The 27,589-nt window shown below is 35.9% G+C and overlaps 1 protein-coding gene and 1 non-coding gene across 3 annotated transcripts in view; one reads left to right on the forward strand and one right to left on the reverse strand.

Moving 5' to 3' along the window:
* The window catches only part of UBE2K (ubiquitin conjugating enzyme E2 K), a 77,255-nt gene that overhangs the window by 11,991 nt on the left and 37,675 nt on the right, over nucleotides 1–27,589 (reverse strand). For both annotated transcript variants that reach the window (XM_059067101.2, XM_067036274.1), the window contains exons 2-4: nucleotides 22,403–22,496; nucleotides 17,702–17,760; nucleotides 10,099–10,181 (exon numbers count right to left, since the gene is read on the reverse strand). In XM_059067101.2, coding sequence (XP_058923084.1) covers nucleotides 10,099–10,181; nucleotides 17,702–17,760; nucleotides 22,403–22,496 — 236 coding nt within the window. The remainder of the gene's footprint in view (nucleotides 1–10,098; nucleotides 10,182–17,701; nucleotides 17,761–22,402; nucleotides 22,497–27,589) is intronic.
* On the forward strand, nucleotides 15,887–16,011 carry LOC131759048 (U6atac minor spliceosomal RNA). Its single transcript, XR_009336379.1, has one exon. It is a non-coding gene; the product is annotated as a U6atac minor spliceosomal RNA (small nuclear RNA).

Here is a 27,589-nt window from a genome sequence, read left to right on the forward strand (position 1 = left end):
GAAAGAGAGACAAGATGAAAAGGCAGAGGGCACAAGATAAAACCCCAGAAAAACAACTAAGTGAAGTACAGATAGGCAACCTTCCAGAAAAACAATCCAGAATAATGATAGTGAAGATCATCCAGGACCTCGGAAAAAGAATGGAGGCAAAGATCGAGAAGATGCAAGAAATGTTTAACAAAGACCTAGAAGAATTAAAGAACAAACAGAGATGAACAATACAATAACTGAAATGAAAACTACACTAAAAGGAATCAATAGCAGAATAACTGAGGCAGAAGAACGGATAAGTGACCTGGAAGACAGAATGGTGGAATTCACTGCTGCAGAGCAGAATAAAGAAAAAAGAATGAAAATAAATGAAGACAGCCTAAGAGACCTCTGGGACAGCATTAAACACAACATCATTGACATTATAAGGGTCCCAGAAGGAGAAGAGAGAGAGAAAGGATCCGAGAAAATATTTGAAGAGATTATAGTCGAAAACTTCCCTAACATAGGAAAGGAAATAGCCACCCAAGTCCAGCAAATGCAGAGAGTCCCAGGCAGGAGAAACCCAAGGAGAAACACACCGAGACACATAGTAATCAAACTGACAAAAATTAAAGGCAAAGAAAATTTATTAAAAGTTACAAGGAAAATGGCAAATAACATACAAGGGAACTCCCATAAAGTTAACAGCTGATTTCTCAGCAGAAACAATAAAAGACAGAAGGGAATGGCATGATATACTTAAAATGATGAAAGGGAAGAACCTACAACCAAGATTACTCTACCCGGCAAGGATCTCATTCAGATTGGACAGAGAATTCAAAAGCTTTACAGACAAGCAAAAGCTAAGAGAATTCAGCACCACCAAACCAGCTCTACAACAAACGCTAAAGGAACTTCTCTAAGTGGGAAACACAAGAGAAAAAAAGGACCTACAAAAAGAAACCCAAAACAATTAAGAAAATGGTCAAAGGAACATACATATCGATGATTACCTCAAACGTGAATGGATTAAATGCTCCAACCAAAAGACACAGGCTTCCTGAATGGATACAAAAACAAGACCGATATACACGCTGTTTACAAGAGACCCACTTCAGACCTAGGGACACATACAGACTGAAAGTGAGGGGATGGAAAAAGATATTCCATGCAAATGGAATCAAAAGAAAGCTGGAATACCAATACTCGTATCAGATAAAATAGACTTTAAAATAAAGTATGTTACAAGAGACAAGGAAGTACACTACATAATGATCAAAGGATCAATCCAAGAAAATATAACAATTATAAATATATATGCACCCAACGTCGGAGCACCTCGATACATAAGGCATCTGCTAACAACTATAAAAGAGGAAATCGACAATAACACAATAACAGTGGGGGACTTTAACACCTCACTTACACCAATGGACACATCATCCAAACAGAAAATTAATACAGAAACACAAGCTTTAAATAACACAATAGATCAGATAGATTTACTTGATATTTATAAGACATTCCATTCAAGAACAGCAGATTACACTTTCTTCTCGACTGCACACAGAACATTATGCAGGATAGATCACATCTTGGGTCACAAATCAAACTTAAATAAATTTTAAAAGTTGAAATCATATCAACCATCTTTTCTGACCACAACGCTATGAGATTAGAAATGAATTACATGGAAAAAAATGTAAAAAAACCACAAACACATGGAGGCTAAACAATACTTTACTAAATAACCAAGAGATCACTGAAGACATCAAACAGGAAATGAAAAATACCTAGAGACAAATGACAATGAAAACACAACGATCCAAAACCTATGGGATGCAGCAAAAGCAGTTCTTAGAGGGAAGTTTATAGCTATACAAGCCTACCTCAAGAAACAAGAAAAATCTCAAATAAACAATCTAACCTTACACCTAAAGGAACTAGAGGAAGAAGAACAAACAAAACCCAAAGTTAGCAGAAGGAAAGAAATCATAAAGATCAAAGCAGAAATAAATAAAATAGAAACAAAGAAAATAGCAAAGATTAATAAAACTAAAAACTGGTTCTTTGAGAAGATAAACAAAATTGATAAACCATTAGCCAGACTCATCAAGAAAAAGAGGGAGAGGACTCAAATCAATAAAATTAGAAATGAAAAAGGAGAAGTTACAAAAGACACAGCAGAAATACAAAGCATCCTAAGAGACTACTACAAGCAACTCTATGCCAATAAAATGGACAACCTGGAAGAAATGGACAAATTCTTAGAAAGGTATAACCTTCCAAGACTGAACCAGGAAGAAATAGAAAATATGAACAGACCAGCCACAAGTAATGAAATTGAAACTGTGATTAAAATCTTCCAACAAACAAAAGTCCAGGACTAGATGGCTTCACAGGTGAATTCTATCAAACTTTTAGAGCAGAGCCAACACCCATCCTTCTCAATCTCTTCCAAAAAATTGTGGAGGAAGGAACACTCCCAAACTCATTCTATGAGGCCACCATCACCCTGATATCAAAACCAGACAAAGATACTACAAAAAAAGAAAATTACAAACCAATATCCCTGATGAATATAGATGCAAAAATCCTCAACAAAATACTAGCAAACAGAATCCAACAACACAATAAAAGGATCACACACCATGATCAAGTGGGATTTATCCCAGGGATGCAAGGATTCTTCAATATATGCAAACCAATCAATGTGATACACCATATTAACAAACTGAAGGAGAAAATCCACATGATTATCTCAATAGATGCAGAAGAAGCTTTTGACAAAATTCAACACCCATTATGATAAAAACTCTCCAGAAAGTGGGCATAGAGGAAACCTACCTCAACATAATAAAGGCCATATACCACAAACCCACAGCAAACATCATTCTCAGTGGTGAAAAATTGAAAGCATTTCCTCTAAGATCAGGAACACAAGAAGGATGTCCACTCTCACCATAATTACTCAACATAGTTTTGGAAGTCCTAGCCATGGCAATCAGAGAACAAAAAGAAATAAAAGGAATACAAATTGGAAAAGAAGAAGTAAAACTGTCACTGTTTGCAGATGACATGATACTATACATAGAGAATCCTAAAGATGCCACCAGAAAATTATTAGAGCTAATCAATGAATCTGGTAAAGTTTCAGGATACAAAATTAATGCACAGAAATCTCTTGCATTCCTATACACTAATGATGAAAAATCAGAAAGAGAAATTAAGGAAACACTCCCATTTACCACTGCAACAAAAAGAATAAAATACCTAGGAATAAACCTACCTAGGGAGACCAAAGACCCATATGCAGAAAACTATAAGACACTGATGAAAGAAATTAAAGATGATACCAAAAGATGGACAGATATACCATGTTCTTGGATTGGAAGAATTAATATTGTGAAAATGACTATACTACCCAACGCAATCTACAGATTCAATGCAATCCCTATCAAATTACCAATGGCATTTTTTATGGAACTAGAACAAAAATCTTAAAATTTGTATGGAGGCACAAAAGACCCCGAATAGCCAAAGCAGTCTCGAGGGAAAAAACAGAGTGGGAGGAATCAGACTCCCTGACTTCAGACTATACTACAAAGCTACAGTAATCAAGAAAATATGGTACTAGCACAAAAACAGAAACAAACATCAATGGAACAAAACAGAAAGCCCAGAGATAAACCCACGCACCTATGGTCAACTAATCTATGACAAAGGAGGCTAGGATATACAATGGAGAAAAGAAAGTTTCTTCAATAAGTGGTGCTGGGAAAACTGGACAGCTACATGTAAAAGAATGAAATTAGAACACTCCCTAACAGCATACACAAAAATAAACTCAAAATGGATTCGAGACCTCAAAGTAAGACCGGACACTATAAAACTCTTAGAGGCAAACAAAGGAAGAACGCTCTTTGACATAAATCACAGCAAGATCTTTTTTGATCCACCTCCTAGAGTAATGGAAATAAAAATAAAAATAAACAAATGGGACCTAATGAAACTTCAAAGCTTTTGCACAGCAAAGGAAACCATAAACAAGATGAAAAGACAATGCTCAGAATGGGAGAAAATATTTGCAAACGAATCAATGGACAAAGGATTAATCTCCAAAATATATAAACAGCTCATGCGGCTCAATTAAAGAAACAAACAACCCAATCTAAAAATGGGCAGAAGGGCTTCCCTGGTGGCGCAGTGGTTGAGAATCCGCCTGCCGATGCAGGAGACACGGGTTCGTGCCCTGGTCCGGGAAGATCCCACATGCCGCGGAGCAACTAAGCCCGTGAGCCATGGTCGCTAGGCCTGCGCGTCCGGAGCCTGTGCTCCGCAACGGGAGAGGCCACACAGTGAGAGGCCCGCATACCGCAAAAAAAATAAATAAATAAATAAAAAATAATAAAAATAAAAATGGGCAGAAGAACTAAACAGACATTTCTCCAAAGAAGACCTACAGATGGCCAAGAAGCACAGGAAAAGCTGCTCAGCATCACTAATTATTAGAGAAATGCAAACGAAAACTACAATGAGGTATCACCCCACACCAGTTTGAATGGGCATCATCAGAAAATCTACAAACAAATGCTGGAGAGGGTGTGGAGAAAAGGGAACTCTCTTGCACTGTTGGTGGGTATGTAAATTGATACAGCCACTATGGAGAACAGTATGGAGGTTCCTAAAAGACTAAAAATAGGATTACCATATTATCCAGCAATATCACTACTGGGCATATACCCAGAGAAAACCATAATTCAAAAAGAGTCATGTACCAAAATGTTCATTGCAGCTCTATTTACGATAGCCAGGACATGGAAGCAACCTAAGTGTCCATCAATAGATGAATGGATAAAGAAGATGTGGCACATATATACAATGGAATATTACTCAGCCATAAAAAGAAATGAAACTGAGTTATTTGTAATGAGGTGGATAGACCTGGAGTCTGTCATACAGAGTGAAGTAAGTCAGAAGGAGAAAAACAAATACCGTATGCTAAAACATATATATGGAATCTAAGAAAAAAAAATGTCATGAAGAGATTAGTGATAGGATGGGAATAAAACACAGACCTACTAGAGCATGGACTTGAGGATATGGGGAGGGGGAAGGGTAAGATGTGACAAAGTGAGAGTGGCAGGGACATATATACACTACCAAATATAAATTAGACAGCTAGTGGGAAGCTGCCGCACAGCACAGGGAGATCACCTCTGTGCTTTGTGACCACCTAGAGGGTTAGGATAGGGAGGGTGGGAGGGAGGGTGACGCAACAGGGAAGAGATATGGAAACATGTGTATATGTATAACTGATTCACTTTGTTGTAAAGGAGAAACGAACACACTATTGTAAAACAGTTATACTCCAATAAAGATGTAAAAAAAAAAAAAAAAAAAAAGACACATGCATCCCAATGTTCATTGCAGCACTATTTACAATAGCCAGGTCATGGAAGCAACATAAATGCCCATCGACAGACGAATGGATAAAGACGATGTGGTACATATATAAAATAGAATATTACTCAGCCATAAAAAGGAACGAAATTGGGTCATTTGTTGAGACGTGGATGGATCTAGAGACTGTCATACAGAGTGAAGTCAGAAAGAGAAAAACAAATATCGTATATTAACGCATGTATGTGGAACCTAGAAAAACAGTACAGATGAACCAGTTTGCAGGGCAGAAGTTGAGACACAGATGTAGAGAACAAACATATGGACACCAAGGGGGGAAGCCGCAGGGGGGTGGGGATGGTGGTGTGATGAATTGGGTGATTGGGATTGACATGTATACACTGATGTGTATAAAACTGATGACTAATAAGAACCTGCTGTATAGAAAAATAAAATTAAAAAATTTAAAAAATACACAAAAGCATTGGCACAAGAAAATAATATTCTTCAACAGTAAAAAAAAAAAAAAAAAGATAAAAAGAAAAGGGAGGAAGCCTCCAATTTCTCCTAACATTATCATTTTTTAAAATTTGCCAAAAATGTTGGACACATGTATATCTATAACTGATTCAGTTTGCTGTACACCTGAAACACATTGTAAATCAACTATACTCCAATAAATTAAAAATAAATAAATAAAATAGATAGCTAGTGCAAAGCAGCCACATAGCACAGGGAGATCAGCTCAGTGCTTTGTGACCACCTAGAGGGGTGGGATAGGGAGGGTGGGAAGGAGACGCAAGAGAGAGGAGATATGGGGATATATGTATATGTATAGCTGATTCACTCTGTTATAAAGCAGAAACTAACACACCATTGTGTAAAGAAATTATACTCCAATAAAGATGTTAAAATAAGTAAATAAATAAAGCTACTATGATAGAAAAAAAACAACAACTTAATGATCTCTCAGAAGAGTGAAGGTGGACCTTTGCCATGCCTTATACCCTATATAAAATTTAACACAGGGAACTATACTCAGTATCTTGTAGTAACTTTTCATGGAAAAGAATCGGAGAAAGAATATATACATATATATGTATAAAAATCACTTTGGGCTTCCCTGGTGGCGCAGTGGTTGAGAATCCGCCTGCCGATGCAGGAGACACGGGTTCGTGCCCCGGTCCGGGAAGATCCCACATGCCGCGGAGCGGCTGGGCCTGTGAACCATGGCCGCTGAGCCTGCGCATCGCAGCCTGTGCTCCGCAATGGGAGAGGCCACAAGAGTGACAGGCCCGCATACCGCAAAAAAAAAAAAAAAAAAAAAAAAAAATCACTTTGCTGTACACTTGAAACTAACACTACATTCTAAATTAACTATTCTTCAATTTTTTTTTTTTTTTTTTTGGTGGTACATGGGCCTCTCACTGTTGTGGCCTCTCTCGCTGCGGAGCACAGGCTCCGGACGCGCAGGCTCAGCGGCCATGGTTCACGGGGCCCAGTAGCTCCATGGCATGTGGGATCTTCCCAGACCGGGGCACGAACCCATGTCCCCTGCATCGGCAGGCGGACTCTCAACCACTGCGCCACCAGGGAAGCCCTTTTGTTATATTTTTTTGTTAAGGTATAACCAGAGTAAAATGCTTGACAGCTAGATGAATTTTTATACATGTATACACCCGTGGTAACCACCATCTAGAACAAAATACATAGTACTTCCAGCACTCAGAAAGCCTCAATGTTGCCCCTGTTATTCACAACCCTACCTACCCACCACTGACTGTCCTAGTTTCTATCACCCAAAATTAGCTTTAACTCATGTTGAATTTCATAAAATGAAATCATACAGTATATACTCCTTTGTGTCTGGCTATTGCCACTCAACATGTCTATGAAAATCATACATGTTGTTTGTGTCAACATGCCTTTTTTTTTTTTTTACTGCTATGTAGTGTTCCACTGCATGATTGTAGCATTATATATCCATTCTCTTGTTTATAGACATTTGGGTGACTTGCAGTTTGAATAAATCTGCTATGAATATTCTTGTACAAGTCTTTTGGTGGACATATGCACTCATTTCTCTCGGATTTCTCTTGGATATATACCTAGGAGTAGAACTGCTGTGCCATAGTGAAGGTATATACTTATTTAGCTTTGGCACATACTGCTGGTTGAGGGGCTGAACTACATTCTTAACAGCAATGCATGAGAACCATTTACAAGTGTGTAGTGGTATCTAATTGTGATTTGAATTTGCATTTCTCTAATTACTAATGGTGCTGAGCACAGCTTATCAACCATACAGATATTCTCTTAATGCCTGCTCGTGTCTTTTGGAAGAGCAGTATCAATGAGTGCAATTTTTATGTGTTGTCATTTTCTTCCCGAGGTAAACAGACACCTTTAGTCATAAGAGGTGTCACAGAAAAACATCAGAAGATGGTTTCCACACAGGGTAAGTTACAAAGTTAAGAAATAACCCATACTAACATAAGTTGTTAAATATTAAAGGTAAATCACCATCCACATGTATTAATAAAGACCAAGGTTAATAAACTGTTTTCTAAGAAAACTGTTCCAAATTAGCCTAAACATTGACATTTAGATATCCACTGAATGTCAATTTACTTCAATAAAAGGGGCAGGGGGGGTGGGCTGACAAACCCATGGATATCCAATGTCACCTATTTTATCTGATATCTCTGATATCTTTTATTATTTCAATGATATAGATATCAAAAGACTAAATTCAGCTATTTGACCTGCCTTAGGAAATGGGAATAGCTGATAAAGAGTGTTCTAATACAAAATTTCACATTCTCTGTCTCTATATACACCATAATCTTTCAACTATTTATAGGAAGATAATCAGAAGCGGTAGTACTGTTGGTTTAACTCTGAGCAAAAAGAGAAGACAGTGGAAAATTTTAGTCTGGAGTTTTGTTTTCAAAGGGGTGGAGGTTTCATTCCGTCTGCTGAGAATAGCCTGAGTAAAGTCAGAAGCAGAAGGGACAGGCTACTGTAACCGTCCAGGCAACAGGCAATGCAACTTTGGACCAAGGTAGTAGTAATGAACTGCTGCTAAAATGTTGGCGGTTTCAACAACAGGATTTGCAGATTTCTCTGGTGATAAAGGTACCAGAAAAAGAAGAAACAAGCATCACGACGAAGTTTTGGCCTTAGCAACCTCAAGGATGTAGCTGCCAAAACTTACATGGGGAAGAAGTAAGTTTTGGGTTGGGGAAATAGTTCAGTTTCCAGCATGTTTAAGTTTGAGATGTCCATTACATATTCAAGTATAGATGTTAAACAGGCAGCAGGACATGAGTCTGGAGTTCAGAAAATGTGAGTTGCTAGTGTATAAATGGTGAAGTTATGAAATCAGATGAGCTCACCAAGGAAATGAGTATAGATGGAAAAAAGACTTAGCCCTGAGGTATTCTCATGTACAAAGCTCCAGGAGATGAGGGAGGAACTAGTTGAGAAGTCTAGGAGTGGGAAAAGGAAGGGGAGAACAGAAGAACTGATGTCCTTGAAGCCAAGTGAAAAAAAGGACAATGTCTCTAATGCTGCAAATTTTCATTAATATCACTGAACAACAGAGCTATAAGGGGTCTTTGAGATGACTTTATAGATAAAAACATGGAGGCACAGAAATTCAATAAATTGTGGAAAGTCACAAATCAAACAAATGACAGAAGATAAAGTTAGGTCTAGTCCACAATGTTCAATGTTTAACAGTATGGAACACAGACGAAGAAACTGGATCCCAAGAGATGATCTACTGAGAGAGAGGCTTTACTCAGGTGTGCTATTAGAATGGAAAAACAAAACAAAACCAGCAACTCTTGTCTGTTTATCCAATTACTAAATATACCAAGTGACCCATATGCTAAATGTTGTCATCCTGTTTCAGCTTATTCAGGTTCATTTCTTTCCTTTTCTTAACAAATCAAATGCATAACTTATTGTTTTCTTCCCCCCCAATGTCTTTTTATATCTCTTGTCTTGGTTGTTCAATCCATACTGTTAGACTATGCCAGGCTCTAATCTAAGAGAAATACATAAAAGAACTCATTTACTCTTCTCAACAGCCCTATGAAACAGGTATTAACCCCCAATTTTTTCAGATAAGGCAATGAAGGCAAAAGACCAGGTAATTTACTCAAGACCATAAAAATGAGTAAATGGCAGAGCCACGATTTTAACCTAGTGGTTAAACACTATACTGCTAAGATAAAATCAGACAAAAATTGTGAAAGCACTGTACAAATGACGATACCACCTACAAAGGTACTTCTTAGAATCTTAGAACCTAATCGCACTCAATTAATACAACTTTTAACATTTTTGTTGTCTACATTCCATCCAAGTCAGAGCTGATTACTACAATACTTAAATTATTTTAGTCTTTCACAAATATCTTTCTGAGATAGCAAAAATTCAAATTTACCAAAACAACAAATAAAATCTAAGATTTTTCAAGATGGAAAGCTAGCATCTGACATTACCTAATAAATCACTATTTAAATATAGATTCCAATTTCAACTGTAACATATTTTCTCTTAGGTACTTAAGAGACTTCATCTAGTTTTAAAATTATTGCCAAATAAAAGTATAATATATGCTTATGTTTTGAGGCAAGTACACATTTAACACTCTAAACAGTCTCAGAATTCATATGAGAGAGGGTTGAAAGCGAATTCAAAATCTCTTACCATTGATCTTTCAGGATATCCAAACAAATAGCCCCTGTGACGGAACTAATATTAGGATGCCATATTTTAGTGATAAACCGGACCTAGAATATAAAGCACATTTGAGTTTTAAAGTACAGAAGTAAAACATATATAGTTTAAGTAGAACTATAAGAAAATGAAATCCTCAAGCTAAAAAAAATGCTCATACTTACATCATTTTGCCTAAGTGAAGGGAAGGGTGTAGGAGACAAAGCATTCAGCGAGCTGAATGCTATCAATGACATACACTCTTTTTAAACCTTTTAATAAATGCTCAAAGAAATCCAACAATTAACTAGGTGTTTATAAACTACCTAGCATAGTGTTAGATACTATGAGAAATTTAACATGGACTAAGATCCATTCAGGTAGATAAACTAGTACAGAATATCAAAATATAGATAGTAAATGGCAATTTTTTTAGAGTGAAGGGTACAGAATAGGTTTGAAGGAAAAAGTAAGCAAAATCAGTACATGGAAACAGAAATAGAAAGTGACTATAAGATTACTCCTGATTTTTTTGTAGCACTTTTCTTCTTCAAAACTTTAAACAAAATTTTGACAAATACTTATAGGCCTACTATTATTTGCCAGGCACTGAGGCTTAGAGTTTAAGAAATTTACCCAATATCAAGTAAGTAGTTCGCAACAGAAGATACAAACTCACACAATCTAATTTCAGATTCTGAGTGTACTTATTTAAGCATGAAAGAATAAGAAATCAACAATGTGAAAATGCTAACTCTAACACATCACCTTAAAATGAAATCTACTTCATAAACTCTTACGAGCTTTAGGAGGAGGAACAGGAGGAGGAGGAGGATTATATCTGACACATATATATGATAGTCATCTAAGTCAAAATTCTTTAACATTTAACAATTAATTACTATGAACCAAGCTATGTTCTAGTACCTTGCAAAAATTAACTCAACAATATATGCTCTGTGATGAATTGGGAGATTGGGATTGACATTAAACACTAATATGTATAAAATGGATAACTAGTAAGAACCTACTGTATAAAAAAATAAAATAAAATCCAAAAAATATATATATGCTCCAAATGTAAGCTATTTATGAAAAGAAGCTAAAAGATTTATCACGCTTACACTTTTCTCCTTGTGACTTGTCTATACTATCTGTTAATTCCTCACATATTCACTCACTAACTTACATGCCATCTGAAAAAGCACTTCCAGTCACCAATGACTTCAAAACACCAAAAACTAATAGAGACTTTCCACTCCTTGATCCTTTTTAATTCTTAAAATAACCTACTGCTTTCAATGATATCTACTTCTTTCCATCCACAGAATACCATGTCGTTAAAGGAGACTATCATTCTTCAGCTGGGTTACTGAACAGTTTACTGACTTTACTGCCTTCAGTTTTCTTCCCTCCAATCCATTATCCACACTGAAACCAGAAAGCCCTTTAAAACAAACCTGATTCATGTCACTATTCTACTTAAGGCCCTTTAATGACTTCTCATTCCCTTTATGTAAGCCCACACTCTTAAACTGATTCTAGCCTCGCTCTCAAATCTCACATCTACCCTACATTCAATACAAGTGCTCAGCAAGTCATATTTTTTAAAAAATAATTTTTTTTTGCCTCAGGGCCTTCATACATTTCTTCTTTCAATAACACACCTCGATATTCTCTTCTCCTGGCTAACTCCTACTTATCATTTAAGTTTCAGCTTCCATAATAACTTCTTCCTGACCTGTCCCATAGCACCCTGTACTTTCCTATGTCACAGTACTTGATCACACTTCTATCATCTCTTTCTTATTTGCTTGGTCTTCTCTAAAACGCATGGTGTCTATCCTGCTTAGCAGAGCATTCCAAGCATCTAAAGTGCCTCACACTGAATGAATGTGCAATAATATTTTTATATATATATATACTTTTTGGTTTGTTTGTTTTAATATTTTGGCAATGCCACATGGCATGTGGCATCTTAGTTCCCCGACCAGGGATCGAACTGTGCCCCCTGCATTGGTAATGCAGGGTCTTAACTACTGGACCACCAGGGAAGTCCCAAGGAAAAAACAATTTTAAATTACTACTGAAGATGTCAGAAGGTTTACAATTTAGGCAGATAATCTAAGGATGTGTGAATTGTATCTTGCTTTTTTAAGAAGAATCTTCAATACATGATTCTCTGTAGATTCTACATGAAAAACAAATATGCTTATATGCAGGACCAAGGAAATTATTAAACTATTTCTTTGTACTATAATCTACAGTTAGAAATAAATAACTTTGAATTTGCAGATAATCTAATAAAGAAATTAATTTTCAAGAGGCCACTCCATTATCTACCAGTACAGATGTAAGTAACTGTCCTATAAGTAGTTCTTTGTGTGGTTTTACACTCTTTTATCTATTCCTCTGTCATTCTTTATCATCAACTATCTCCTTTCTTAGATTTTTCACTTCTTTCTCAACTCTCAATATTACCAATGGTAGTAACCACATATACCCCATCATTCTACGCTCAATTCATATCCATTGTATTCATCATTTTCTCCCAGAGTACTACCATCTCCGTCCTATAGCAACAAAAATGTACAAAGAACTTGGAAAGGATGAAGTATAAAAGTAATGATACAAAGACAATTATCATGACCTACTTGAGTCATACTTGACTCTGATTACAAAACAAATATGGGATGGTTTACAGTACTAAAATACTTATAGGAATAACAATTCAAGTTTCCTTATTTTCACAAATGAAACTAACACTAGCACTATCTGGGTAACTTGACAACACTCATTAGCTTTGAGGAGCACTCAAAGAATTTAGAAACAAAAATCTTAACACTATGTACACAGTGTTCCCAGACTGAAATAAAGGAAGGGGACTATTTTAAGTTATTTATATTGGTACACCATCATCAGTAATCTTATCTCCTCCCACAGGATGCAGCCTATATTTACGTACTCTTTAGTTCAACAAATATTTTACCTTCCACCTCATGGTAGATGTGAGCTCTATTTCCATCAGGAATTTCCAGTTTCAAGCTTGGAACTCAAGGAAGTTACAATATTAAACCTGCTTTAACTAACTTATTGTACAAAAGAAAATGCTATTTTATTTTAAATATGCATGTGCAGAAAGGAAGACTCATAGAAGGCTATTAGCATTGGTATTTACACTCAATTTCATATATAAAAGTACTTATAACACAAAGGAAAAAGAGGAAAATTCAGAACCTAATCTCCAATAATAAGTTCAACAAATCACTGAGCTAGAGTTTTCCTAATTTAATGGGTTTTTCATTAATAGAATATTACTACAACTTACTTTAAAAATAAAGTATGTGGGCTTCCCTGGTGGCGCAGTGGTTAAGAATCTGCCTACCAATGCAGGGGACACGGGTTCGAGCCCTGGTCCGGGAAGATCCCACATGCCACGGAGCAACTAAGCCTGTGCACCACAACTACTCAGCCTGCACTATAGAGCCCGCGAGCCACAACTACTGAGCCTACGTGCCTAGAGTCCATGCTCTGCAACAAGAGAAGCCACCACAATGAGAAACCTGTGCACCACAATGAAGAGTAGCCCCCACTCACCACCACTAGAGAAAGCCCGCATGCAGCAACGAAGACCCAATGAAGCCAAAAATAAATAAATAAAATAAATTTTAAAAATAAATAAAGTATGCATTGAATCAAACTTCTATGCTATACTCAGCTGATTCAAAGATACATCTTCTCTGTTCAGAAGTAAACCTTCTGCTCTTCAGGTCAATAGTTTATTGCAGAGTAATAAAAAATACTCTGTAACCATGTTAAGATAAAACAATGTAAGTTTTCAATCAGGTGCAATTTTAGCTGCACAGTAGTGAGAATATGACAGTTAACTTCAATACTTTTACCTCAGAAGGCTTAAAATTAAACCTGAGGCTATATATTAAACATATGTGAACATAATTATGCAAGAAATTTACACAAATATTCCTCACTCTTTCCATCATTATCTACCAACCAGTCAAAATTCAAATCTAATATAGTAAATATCTAGAACATATTTATCAACATTAATTAGCATCTACTCCAAAAGCTTACTGCCATAAATGGGAGTAGAATATATTCCAAGTATAACTAACTGGTAGAAGTCAGAGGGAGACAAATGTGGGTTGATTGAAGGAAGATCTTTCTAAATCTTGAAGTTACCTCAACATGGTATGGCTGGAATTAAGACAGTAGTGGCCTGAAGAGCAACATGAACTAGTAGCAAAAACATCAGACAGACCTCAGTTCTTATGTTTTTAGTCCATTTTTCTTGCTTTTCTGAAAAAGGTGGGAGGAGAAAGTGTTAATAAAATAGTGATTTCAAAGATTAAATGAAATAGGGCTTCCCTGGTAGCGCAGCGGTTGAGAGCCCGCCTGCCGACGCAGGGGACACAGGTTCATGCCCTGGTCCGGGAAGATCCCACATGCCGCGGAGCGGCTAGGCCCATGAGCCATGGCCACTGAGCCTACGCGTCCGGAGCCTGTGCTCCGCAACAGGAGGGGCCACAACAGTGAGAGGCCCGAGTACCAGAAAAAAAAAAAAAAAAGATTAAATGAAATAATGTATCAAGTGCCTAAAACAGAACCAGAACTATGCAATCACTTTCGATTTACATTTATAGACTACAGAGGGAAATAAACACTTTTACTGAGACAATAATTTGCCCCCATTTAAAGTGCACAACTTCATGGTGGTCAGTATATTCACAGTTGTGCAACCATCACCAAAATCTAATTTTTGACCATTTCAACACCTCAAAAAGAAACTACAGGGACTTCCCTGGAGGTCCAGTGGTTAAGACTCCACACTCCCAATGCAGGGAGCCCAGGTTTGACCCCCAGTCAGAGAACTAGATGCTGCATGCCGCAACTAAGACCCGGCGCAGCAAAATAATTATTTATTTATTTATTTATTTACAAACAAAAACAAAAAACCGGGCTTCCCTGGTGGTGCAGTGGTTAAGAATCCACCTGCCAATGCAGGGGGCACGGGTCTGAGCCCTGGTCTGGGAAGATCCCACATGTCATGGAGCAACTAAGCCTGTGTGCCACAGCTACTGACCCTGCAAACCACAACTACTGAGCCTGTGCGCTACAACTACTGAAGCCCACACACTTAGAGCCCGTGCTCCACAAGAAAAGCCACCCCAATGAGAAGCTCACGCACCACAACGAAGTAGCCTCCGCTCACTGCAACTACAGAAAGCCTGCTCACAGCAACAAAGATCCAACACGGCGAAAAAATGAATAAATTAATTTAAAAATATAATAAAATAAAAATAAACTAATTGTATTTCTATAAACTGTAAATAAACAATTTGAAAATGAATTAATTTTTTAAAAAAAGAAAATACGTAACCAACAGCAGTTACTCCCCATTCCTCCACACTCCTCCAGCCCTAGCAACCACCAGTCTACTTTTCTTCACTGTGATTTGCCTCTTCTAATGTTCATATAAATGAAATCATACAATGTGTGGCTTTTTGTGACTGGCTTTTTCATTCAGCGTGATGTTTTCAAAGTTCATCTGTTTTGTAGCACATGTCAGCACTTTTTATCACTTTTACAACCAAATGTGGTATGGATATACCACATTTAATTTTTCTATTCAGTTGATGGACATTTAGAGCACTTCCATTTTTTGGCAGTTATGAATAGTGCTGGTATGAACATTTATGTGCAAGTTGTGTGGACACGTTTTCGTTTCTATTGAGTAGATATCTAGAAGTAGAACTGCTATGTGTTGTATGAAAGGAGAGAAGGTTAGCACTGCCCTCGACAAGGATGGAGAAGCTCTCGGGCCTGACAACATGCATATGGTTAAGGCACTGCCACCTACTTTGTGGCATCTAACCATTTTATTTCAATAAAAAATAAATTTAAAAAAGAAATAAGTGTTGTAGAATCATATGATTCCACTTAAATGAGGAACCTAGGGTAGGAAAAATTCATAGAGAAAAAGTATAACTGTGGTTACCAGCGTGGAATACCAGGGAGTTATTGTTTAGTAGGGAAGATGAAAATGGATGGATGGAAGATGAAGATGGAAATGGATGGTGGTGATACATGCAAAACAATGTGAATGTGCTTAGCGCCACTAGACTGCACACTTAAAAATGGTTAAAATAGTAAATTTTATGTTATGTATACTTTACCACAATTTAAAAACATCAACCAGGCTTATCAGAAAATAGATATACATAAACAACAGAATAACAGGCACTTCAAACTGGTAGATGACTCAACTTCACCCTGGAACTTCCACTGCTGTGTCTATTCTTAAATGGGGGACAACCAGTAGGCTGAATGAATGAATTCTGGAATATTTTCTGAGTGATTACTGTCATACGCTCAAGGGACACTATACTTTCAGGAGCCATAGAAAATAAAAAGGTGTATTAAGCCATGGTCTTTGACCTCAGGAGCACAAAAGCTAGTGAAAGATACATATCCCCAAATAATACAATACATTAATTGGTACTGTAACTGTGGTAGTACTATATAAATTATATAAAATGCTATTGGGAGTAGAGGGAGAAACATTTTGACAGGCACAGAGTAATGGAGAAAGTGATACTTTACCTAGACCTCAAAAGAAAAGTAGAATTTTAAATGACAGGGACAATGGTTCAAGTGAAAATGACAGGAAAGTGTGAAAGAATAAGCATTAACTTACAAACAGCAAATAATCTAGGCTGGAAAAAGAGACCCATATTGTGGGTGAGGGCAGCAGAAGATTAGGGTGGAAAAAAAAGACTAAGGTCAGGTTACAGGAGCTTTTAAATGCCCAGTTAAGGAGTTCAGACTATTAACAAGGAAAGAAAAGAAACATGATCAAAACTGCACTTTAGGAAGATTTACAGAACAGCAGTGCAAAGAATGTATAGTATGGCAAAGATGAAAGGGTGATTAAATCATAGACAAAACAGGTGAAGTAATAAAGCTGAATGCCTAAACTAAAATGGTGATGACAGCAAAAGTAAAGACATAAAGGAAGCAATTCAGTCAAAAAGTAAGTTTAGGTTAGTTCCCCTTGTTATACACAATCCTAGATTATTCTGTTTCCTTTTTTAACATTCATCACAGTTGCAATGATTTGTTCTTTTTTTCCCCCCACTAGAACATGAGCTCCATGAAAGCAAGGACAGCAGTGTAAGTCTAACTTATCGCTATATTGGCACAAAGTACTCAAATAATTGTTGAATAAATTCAGAGTACTCTCTCCCCTAAAAAATATACTTCTCTGAGGCAAATAAGAACTTGTATAAGGATTCTCTAAATTTGGGAACACTATAAGTTTTTCCAGACCTAGAATTTAAGCCATTGTCAGATACACATACTATTCCTGTCTAAAGCTATTACTAGCTGCCTCTGAGTAAGCTTACTTTTCATTCTAATTCCAGAAGCAAACCATCTGTCATTACCTGACATTTTGTCCATGCTGAATTTACACAATAAACAACTAAAAAATTTGTAATTTTAATAAACACTAAAGTACATATTAATTAAATGAGCCAAGAAATATAGTTCATGCACAAAAATAGGCTTACAATACCTTAGGGGGATTAAATGGATATGTTTCTGGTATTTTAATCTCTAGTTGATATCTTCCTCCTAAAAAATGGGGAAAACAGAAAGTTAACAATGCTGCTCACCTCAAATATGTAAAACCAAATATAGTGATATAACTTTTCAAAACATATACTATTTTATAGTCAATTACAACAGATTCATTTTAAAGCTGAAACCCAAAAAGGAAATAAACAAAAGCACTAGTTTTTAATTTAAAGGTTATTTAAAGCATACAGAATACCCATTTTAAACAACTGATATTAGTTTATCAGTGAATAATTGGAGAGATGGATGAATACATTAAATCCACAGATGATCCAATGCTAAAGACTTCACTGGAACAATTACGTAGCACAGGTTCCATCTTTTTTTGTTTCCTTTAGTCCACAATGATAAAAGTTGCTAAATAACAGGAAAAAATGGAAAGAAAAAAGGAAAAGAAGAAAAAAAGGAAGAAGGTAGGGAAGTATAAAGGCATAGATGGTACAGAGAAAAAGGATAACAGATTATGCCAAAAACTGAAAAATCTACTTCTAGCTGGTTCTCTCAAATGCAAAAATGTCCCAAACTTTTAATCTGGGACATTAAATTAAATGCCAACACTTCTTGTTAAAATTTAAAGAACAAAATTCAACAGTAAGACAGTAGGCAGGGGGCTTCCCTGGTGGCGCAGTGGTTGAGAGTCCGCCTGCCGATGCAGGGTACACGGGTTCGTGCCCCGGTCCGGGAAGATCCCACATGCTGCGGGGCGGCTGGGCCCGTGAGCCATGGCCGCTGAGCCTGCACATCTGGAGCCTGTGCTCTGCAACAGGGAGAGGCCACAACAGTGAGAGGCCCACATACCGCAAAAAAAAAAAAAAAAAAAGAGGCAGGAATAAAGACAAAAACCTAGTCCCTTCCTGTAAATGGGTATACAAAGAGACTGTTCTAACCAGTAACATATAAACAGTAGGCAACATTCCATTTTGGGCTGAAGTTATCTTGAGCAACTAGCAGCTAAATAAGTATTTTTTTTAAGTTTATCTAGCTTCCCATAACTAGGATATTAAAGGGGGAGGATAACTGCCTCTCAGCAAACTCTGAAGGGGGAATCTTGCACTAGATGGCAGACTGGATTTGAATCCTAATTCTACGGAACCTTCCAATTCTAAGATTTTATGATCCATCACCAAAGAATATTTATCATTCCAAAATACATCAAATAAAACTGTGCTAGTGAAATATTTATATATGAAACTATGCCTGGGATTTGCTTCAAAATAATCAAGGGATGAATTACATCAAAGACTGGCCATGGGGGCTTCCCTGGTGGCACAGTGGTTCAGAGTCCGCCTGCCGATGCAGGGGACATGGGTTCGTGACCCGGTCCGGGAGGATCCCACATGCCGCGGAGCGGCTGGGCCCGTGAGCCGTGGACGCTGAGCCTGCGCATCCAGAGCCTGTGCTCCACAACAGGAGAGGCCGCAGCAGTGAGAGGCCCGCATACTGCAAAAAAAAAAAAAAAAAAAAAGACTGGCCAAGAAATGATAGTTATTAAAGCTGGCTGATGAGTGCCTGGAGTTTTTTGCCTTCTGTATGTATCTGAAATTTTCCATAATAAAAAGTAATAAAACAAAAACAGTAATTGTGCACTAGGAACACTAACTACTGACTTCAAAATTCCATACACTCAATTCTCAGTATATCCTGCCACTTCCTCCATTGTTAGGAACAGATGAATGTGGATCTAAGAAAAAAACAAAAGAGCAATTCACTTGGTACCACTTTCTTCAAGCCCTTTTGGTGCCAGTTCTTCTTCTCTTGCTTATTTCTTTGAATAGAATCCTATACTGACTGATGCACAAGTTGAACTACATGCCTGAAGCACATAGAATACAGCAGAAGTGAAATATAAAGAAGTCAAAAAAAAAAAAAGAAACAAAAAAGACAGGTAAGAGAAGAGTACCTCAAGAAATTTTTGTGTATACAGAGATAACTGTTTATATTCAGAATTATAAATGCTAGCTTCAAATATAGGTATAATAAATTTAGCCTGAGTAATGTGTACATTCTTCTTTTTCCTTCCTATGAATCTTACTTTTTTCATTAAATTCCAAATTACTGTCTCTATAACCTTTCATATAAAGTTTTTCCTTCTTGAATGTCCAAAACAATCTCTTAGGAGCAGTGTGAGAGCCCTGAAATACTATATAAATAATGCTGGACCCTAGAGTCCCCCAAATCCTACTTCTACTCCATATGCTATTGGTATGCTCTGTCTTACATTATTTGACAACTTTAATATATAATCAATACAGCATTAATCACAGCATTATTTGATATATATCAGAATAACACAACTAAGGGAGCTTTACGATAACTACATTATTAGTACCATAACAGCTTTCACTATAAAACATTTACTTCTTGAAGAACAGCTTTTACTACTAAACATTTATAATCTTTAAATGGGGAAGGGATGAATTTTTCAAAAAATACCAAGAATGATTCCATAAATTTAAAACAATTCTTAGGTACAAAGCCTCAAGAACTAAACTGTTTCTTTGCCACTGAGCCATTAAGGCAAAAGTAGAAAACTTTTGTACAATATGGTCATTTTAACTCAATCTGATTACTTTTAACACTACATAAAATAGCAACCTGATTTCTTAATGATGGTTATTAACAATTTAATATTCCACATGTAAACTTTTGCCCTGGCTATTGAGATAAAACAACAACAACAACAACAAAAAAAACCTAAAAAAAATCCCTCAAAACTTAGCAAGAGTCCTGAGATAAATATTAGCAAAATATTCTATCCCTGTTCGTATTTCTAAAAAAAGTACCTAAGTTTATGCCTTCGAATGTGCTTTTCTTAAACAAAATGAACAACTTCAATAGTTTTATGATAAAAAGAATACAATTTAAGTTAATCTACTTCAAATATATACCACCCAAGAAGCATATTAAAACTAATCTTATCAAACATTAATGTCTCATTTAGTGGCAGCAGCAGACATTAAGCACTTAAAAATGACCAAACTTGTTTCTAACTAATTAATGTGGTATAGTTATAATTTAATCATCCTACAAATAAGTATTGTCCAATTTTTTAAAAAATCATGTACCTTTATTAAGGGTTGCTAAGAAGGTAATAAACATTCTGCCTAGTTCAGGAGATCTCTTGTTGATAAATATCAATTTACTGGAAGAGCTCCATAGTGATAATGCTACTGCCCTACTATCTTGCAAAAATACATCTAAACAACCTAAAAAGTAATTCAAGAATATTTATAATGTATGCCTTCAAGAAGAAGCTTGTATATCATTACAAACAATATCTGCTATTAAGGACAAACTTGATTTATGTAAGATAACTAAAGATCTCTTCTCCATCTAACAACTGTCAAAAGGACTAAATGAATAGCATCCATGAAAGCAATCAGATGAGGCCTGGCATACAGGAGGCACTAACAAAACAATATACAAAATTAAATAAGTCTAGAAATGGCTCATATGAACTATAAAACAGAAAATAAAATTTTGTCATTTAAGATTTGGTAAAATGTGCTAAAGACATTCTAGGGTCTTTAAAACTTTGAATGAAAACAGAAACACAGTCTAGAACGTCGAATTTTTCTGAAAAATTTTGGGTAAACTGTTCATTACAGAATTGTAGAACCACTACATTCAAAGGAGACATAACCACCACTTCCAATACTCAATCAATCCTGATTTATTCAAGAGCAGAAAGTGATTAGAAACACAGGCTTTGGAGTCAAAGGCTATTAGGACTCAAATCCCAGCTGTGCTGCTTAGATGTCTTAGCCAAGTTATTTAACTTTCCTGAGCTTAAGTTTTTTCATCTATGAAACAGTGATAACCATACTTACCTCTTAAGATTTGTTATAAGGATTGAATGAGAAAATACACGTAAACCTCTAACAAGTAAGAACTCAATAAGTGCTACTACTACAAATTCCGTGACATGATTTCCATTAAACAAATATTTGAATGCTTATTATATGCAAGAATCTTGGTTATGCTATATAATCCAAATTTACAGTAACACTCACTACTGAAGATCTGCCTAATGAAGGAATAAAAAGCTATAAAGCTTCTTTCTGTATCTTACCACCCAATTCCATGGTCTAAAGCAGCTATATATAGACTTAGTTTGTAAACACAGAGTTCAGCAAAACTGCCTCCTTTCTATATGTCTTGAAACGATCACTGAAAGCTTTCCTGAATAAAGAAAATTAAATATTTGGAATACAGCCTGTATGAAGACATCTGAGTAAATTACATGCTAAATGACAAACAGGGGAGAGAAGCTTTTCTTTAAAAATTAACATAAGTCCGAAATTTAAGGCAAGGTTTGTTTACAGATACCATATGAAGGGTAACTGAGAGTTCATATAAGTTAAAGGCTTTAACATGCTAGATGTTTTATACTGTTAGATTCTAACATAATATAACCTGTAACTTGGCTCTTTGGGAAAAGAAAAAAATTAGCTAAAATTCAGTAAGAAAAATCAGTCTAGGTAAGTATCTAAATTTATAATTCAAAAACTGCTGTATATATCCTTAAGCCTAATGAATTACCTTTCACGTAGTTTATAAATGCTTGAGATTATTCTGATTTAATGTTTCGGACAAGTTCTAATACGCACAATATTTTGATACAGAAAAAAGTACTTGCCTTCATATGGTGTGTCTGGAGGTCCTGCTATTTCTCCTCTTAATTCTGTAAAATTCTCATCTACAAGATCTACTTTAATTTGATTTTTGCTCGTCTTAAAAATAAACAGAAAATAAATGTTAGTTATATCAGCAAGAAAAAAGCCTATTTTTATTAAAGTATTACCTATAAAAATTTTGAAACACGCTCTTTCATAAGCTTATCTGCTCTAGTAAAAATAAGTCTGCTTTTCTAGAATGTAATTAGCCAATTTGAATATTTAAAACAAAAATACTAACAAATTTTAACTGCAATGTTTTTAATGACATTAACACCACTTTGAACAATAGTACAATGTCTTGTTGACTTCACAGGAATGTTTAGAGAAAACACCTTTATTTCATATTTGCTGAGTTCATGTGTGTTAGGGTCCAAAGTGATAATTCTATACATCTGTAGATGAACTCTGCAATTCGATACCCCCAGGCTACATGGGTTCTAGCCCAAACAGAAAATTCAAGATCATTAAAAACTATTTAGGCTATAAGCTCTCACTTAAATTTTTAGATGTTTAGCTTAACTGAAATACTACACCATCAACCAGGATGATGAAAGCTCTAAGTGTCTAATTAATATTGCTTTCCACAATAATTCCTAAAGCCTAAATGCCTCAATAGAATCTTCTAATGCCTTCCTCAAACTGTTTTTCTGCTTAGTTTACTTCAATGGCAATTACTTACTTCTCAAAACAGATTTTTATATTTATCTACATCTACTTATTTTGTACTTTACACTTCTCAAAGTACTGTCATACCATTATTATCACTTCAATCTCTCAATAATCTTTAACAATCCATTCTCATAGTAAACAGTGATCATGATTCAGGAAACCCTCCAGTGGGATTCACTTCAACACCCACAAGTACCTGCCTGCAAATGGGCTCTCCGCTTACATTATGTAACCTACCCCAGTATCTTGCTGGTCTATTCACCTAACACAATGACCCCCCCCTTTTCTCAATTTTTTGAAACATAAATCCTTAATATACAAAGCTTTCCTTTCATTTTTTGGTTAGGATTTTTATATTTATCTACATCTACTTATTTTGTATTTTATAACTAAGTGACACATGTACTCTTATGAAAGAAAGCCCCACAAGATTTCAAAAGTAAATTTTTGCTTTTGAACCCACCTTCTTAAACTTGCTTACTGATGGAACAGTGTAGGAATTACTGCTTTAAGGTCCTTGACTTCCTCCCCTCACCCCCAGGAGAAGATACCATCATTTTCACTTTCTCTGTACTAAATAGTTTAGTACCGAATGTTAAGTACAGAAAAAATACATAATTTAAAACCCAAATTTTAAAGATTTCATGACTCCTAATTTATCTTATCTTTTAATAAGAACATAGGATTAAAAAACTTACTTTATGCATTTTAACTAGTACTAGTAAAATTTAATTTTACCCCCAAATTAAATTTAATTATAAATATGCATAATGGGGAACTTCATCCTGTGCCCTAAAAAAATCATTATCATCCTTGGTATTTGCAGAAGAGGATGAAATGTACAATTTTAGTAATGGTAAGATACTTTTTCCAGTAAGCACAGGAATGAATAATGTTCAAATGAAAATCACAGGCACCAGACGTCCATTCACTGACCAATTTAAGAAGCCAAAAGTGTAACTTACAGACATCTATTTTTCTCCCCTACGATTTCTAAGGGAAACAAGAGTAACCGAATCTTGCAAATTGTGAATGCTTTCAAAGTTCTCTATAAGGTTCCCACAATGTCCCCTTCCCCAAAATAAGTAAATAATCCTAAAATGGCAGGATACTAAAGGACACTTACTACACTGAAGTTTGGGGAAGGGTAGAAAGAAGTAACAATTAGAAAAGCTGCCTTCTAGATTGCCCCCAACTGTTTGTTTAGTAAAATGCTAAGTAAACAAATATTACCTCCATCCTCATTCCCTCAAAATTGTAATTCAGAGAAAAGTGAGTCTTTTTTTCACTCTAGGGAAAGAACACTATTCGTGTATGAAAAATTTACTTAAAAACTCAAGAAAATACAATCACCATGATGAATCCCATTATAAAGAAGTATTCTATGTTCTAGAGTAGGATTTTTATCCACAGATAACCAAAGATAAAAAGAAAATGGAAAGTTAAAGACAGATTTTTCACAGCTTAATTTTTCCATCACGCAACAATTATCATTTATTACATCCATACTTTAATTCAAACATCCAGTATTTCCACAATCCAAAACTCCAACCCTACTGCCCACACAAAATAACTTAAAATCCCACTTTAAGACTCAAGAACTGTAAGGGGAAAAAATGGAAAACAGCAAAATGACAGTATTTTAAAAAATCATGGCCTTGGGAGTCAGACAGATGTGAGGTGATTCCCAGTTCTGCCACTTTTTTGTGATGTTAATTCAGGTAAGTCACCATCTAACTCTCAATTTTATTATTGTAAAATGAGAATACACCTCAGAATTAAATAGAAATTTCCTGGATAGAAGTAGCATAGTTACCCTTCTCCTAACAATATTAATTACAAAAACCTTTGATTTCAAAGCCTTATTTTTTAAAATTTATTTCACAGGTCTGTTTCCAAACTAAGAATGGAAATTGTAATTTCTAAAAATAAATAAAATAATGTGTTTTCGATTTTAATGACTGCAACAACCAGGGAGGCTGAGGCTTTTGGATGAAACCCTGAACTGTTTTATCACTATACTATTTTTTTCTAAGGACAGTTGGAAAGTTGCTTTACTATACTTTCTTCTCCCAACTTAACTAAACACACAGTGGGACCTCTGGTATTCTTGATTTTTCTTACGTTTCCTTGTGGCTCCAATGCTTTTCCAACACATAAAAGGAAAAGAGATGAACAAAAGCTACAGCTCCTAGTAAACAATTTTTTATTAAAATATAACATGCATAAAGTATGCCAAACAGTACATAACGCTGAAGTTAATTTGGAAGTGGTAAATAAATGAACATTACTGCTAATAAGCAACAGTGCAAAATTTAAAGCAATCCTAGTAGATTCTCAAGGCCAAGTCTCTTGATGAACTGACATCATCATCATCACAAAATTCTTTCAAATAATTCCTGGGATCTACTACATGCCAGAAAGCAATCTCAATTATCAGTGAAACAACTAAGCAACAAAACTAAGTCCCTGCCCCCTTGGAGCTTACATTCTCCTGGGAAAAATTAAAAATTGATAGATTTTATTGAGAAAGCACTAAGTATAAGCTACTGTTGTTTAACCTGTTTAAAACATACTACCTATGTGACCTTGAGCAAGTTAACTAACCACTCCATACCTCAGTTTCATCCTTAGTCAACTGGGAATTATAATAGTACCTACCACATACAGTTCATAGGGGAATTTAATGAATACAGTATTAATGCCTACCAAATAGTAAATGCTGAATGTATAGTAGCCATTTAACACTTCAATATGTTGACTTTTTTTTTTTTTTTTTTTGCGGTATGCGGGCCTCTCACTGCTGTGGCCTCTCCCGTTGCGGAGCACAGGCTCCGGATGCGCAGGCTCAGCGGCCATGGCTCACGGGCTTAGTTGCTCCGCGGCATGTGGGATCTTCCCAGACCAGGGCACGAACCCGTGTCTCCCGCATCGGCAGGCGGATTCTCAACCACTGCGCCACCAGGGAAGCCCCAATATGTTGACTTTTGATAATGATGTTGGAGCAGAAAACTTCTACATAAAGCAAATATTATACTTTAAAGGAATAATTTATCACTTTAGCCTCTCTTCTATTTATTCTAGAAAAAGTTTCCTAAAATATAATTTAAATCCAAATTTTGGATAAGCAAATATAATTCTAAATGGCCCCTAAAGTTATAGATAATTCTCATATGCTATTTAAAAAACTATTAATTTGTTTCCTAGTCAAATCACTACTACCAAAATTCAGGAACATTGCTCATTATCATGTAAATAAATGTGAAATTCAATTCTTCCTCATTTGCTGGAAATGAGGCTTGTTTAACACTTGCCATTACTTTCTCATAATTTACCATAAATGACTTATGTTTCCCCTACTATTCTAGGGCTCAAGAAAAAACATTTCCACCTCCTAAGCAGTTAAAAACCTAAAACTTGGGACATTCACATTTCCAAAGCAGGGCTGACATGGAAACTAAGAGACTAGAAGAAAAATGGGAAACTGAGGCCATGGGGACACATTTGTGGTCCTAACTAAAAAACAAATTCTAGACCAGTGCTATCCAATAGAAATATAACATAAGGCACAAATGTACTTTATTTTTTTCCAGTTATTCATAAGTGATTGTATTTTTTTTAATTGAAATATAGTTGATTTACAATGTGTGTTAGCTTCTGGTATACAGCAAAATGATTCAGTTATACATATATATGCTTTTTAAAAAAAATATTTATTTAGTTATTTGGCTGCGTCGGGACTTAGCTGCAGCACTCCGGATTTTTAGTTCAGCATGTGTGATCTAGCTCCCTGACCAGGGATCAAACCCAAGGCCCCTGCATTGGGAGTACATAATCTTAGCCACTGGACCACCACAGAAGCCCCCATATATATTCTTGGTCATATTCTGTTCCATTATGGTTTATTACAGGATATTTAATATAGTTCCCTGTGCTAAACAGTACAACCTTGTTATCTATTTTATATATAGCAGTTTGCATCTGTTAATCCCAAACTCCCAATTTATCCCTTCCACACCCCCTTCCCCTTTAGTAACCATAAGTTTGTTTTCTATGTAAGTCTGTTTCTATTTTGTAAATAAGTTTATTTGCATCTTTTGGGGGGGGCATGCAACTTGTGGGATCTTAGTTCCCCAACCAGGGCTTGAACCTGGGCCACCTCAGTGAAGGCACTGGGTCCTAACCACTGGACCTCCCGGGAATTCCCCATTTGTATCATTTCTTTAGGTTCCACATATTAGTGATATGATATTTGTCTTTCTCTGACTTATTTCACTTAGTAAAATCTCCAGGTCCATCCATGTTGCTGCAAATGGAATTATTTCATTCTTTATATGGCCAACTAGTATTCCATCATGTATGTATATGTATATGTATATACACCACATCTTTTTTATCCATTCATCTGCTGATGAACATTAAGGTTGCTCCCATGTCTTGGCTACTGTAAATAGTGCTGCTATGAACACTGGGCTGCA

This window comes from Kogia breviceps, chromosome 6, assembly GCF_026419965.1.
Source record: "Kogia breviceps isolate mKogBre1 chromosome 6, mKogBre1 haplotype 1, whole genome shotgun sequence".
NCBI lineage: Eukaryota > Metazoa > Chordata > Mammalia > Artiodactyla > Physeteridae > Kogia > Kogia breviceps.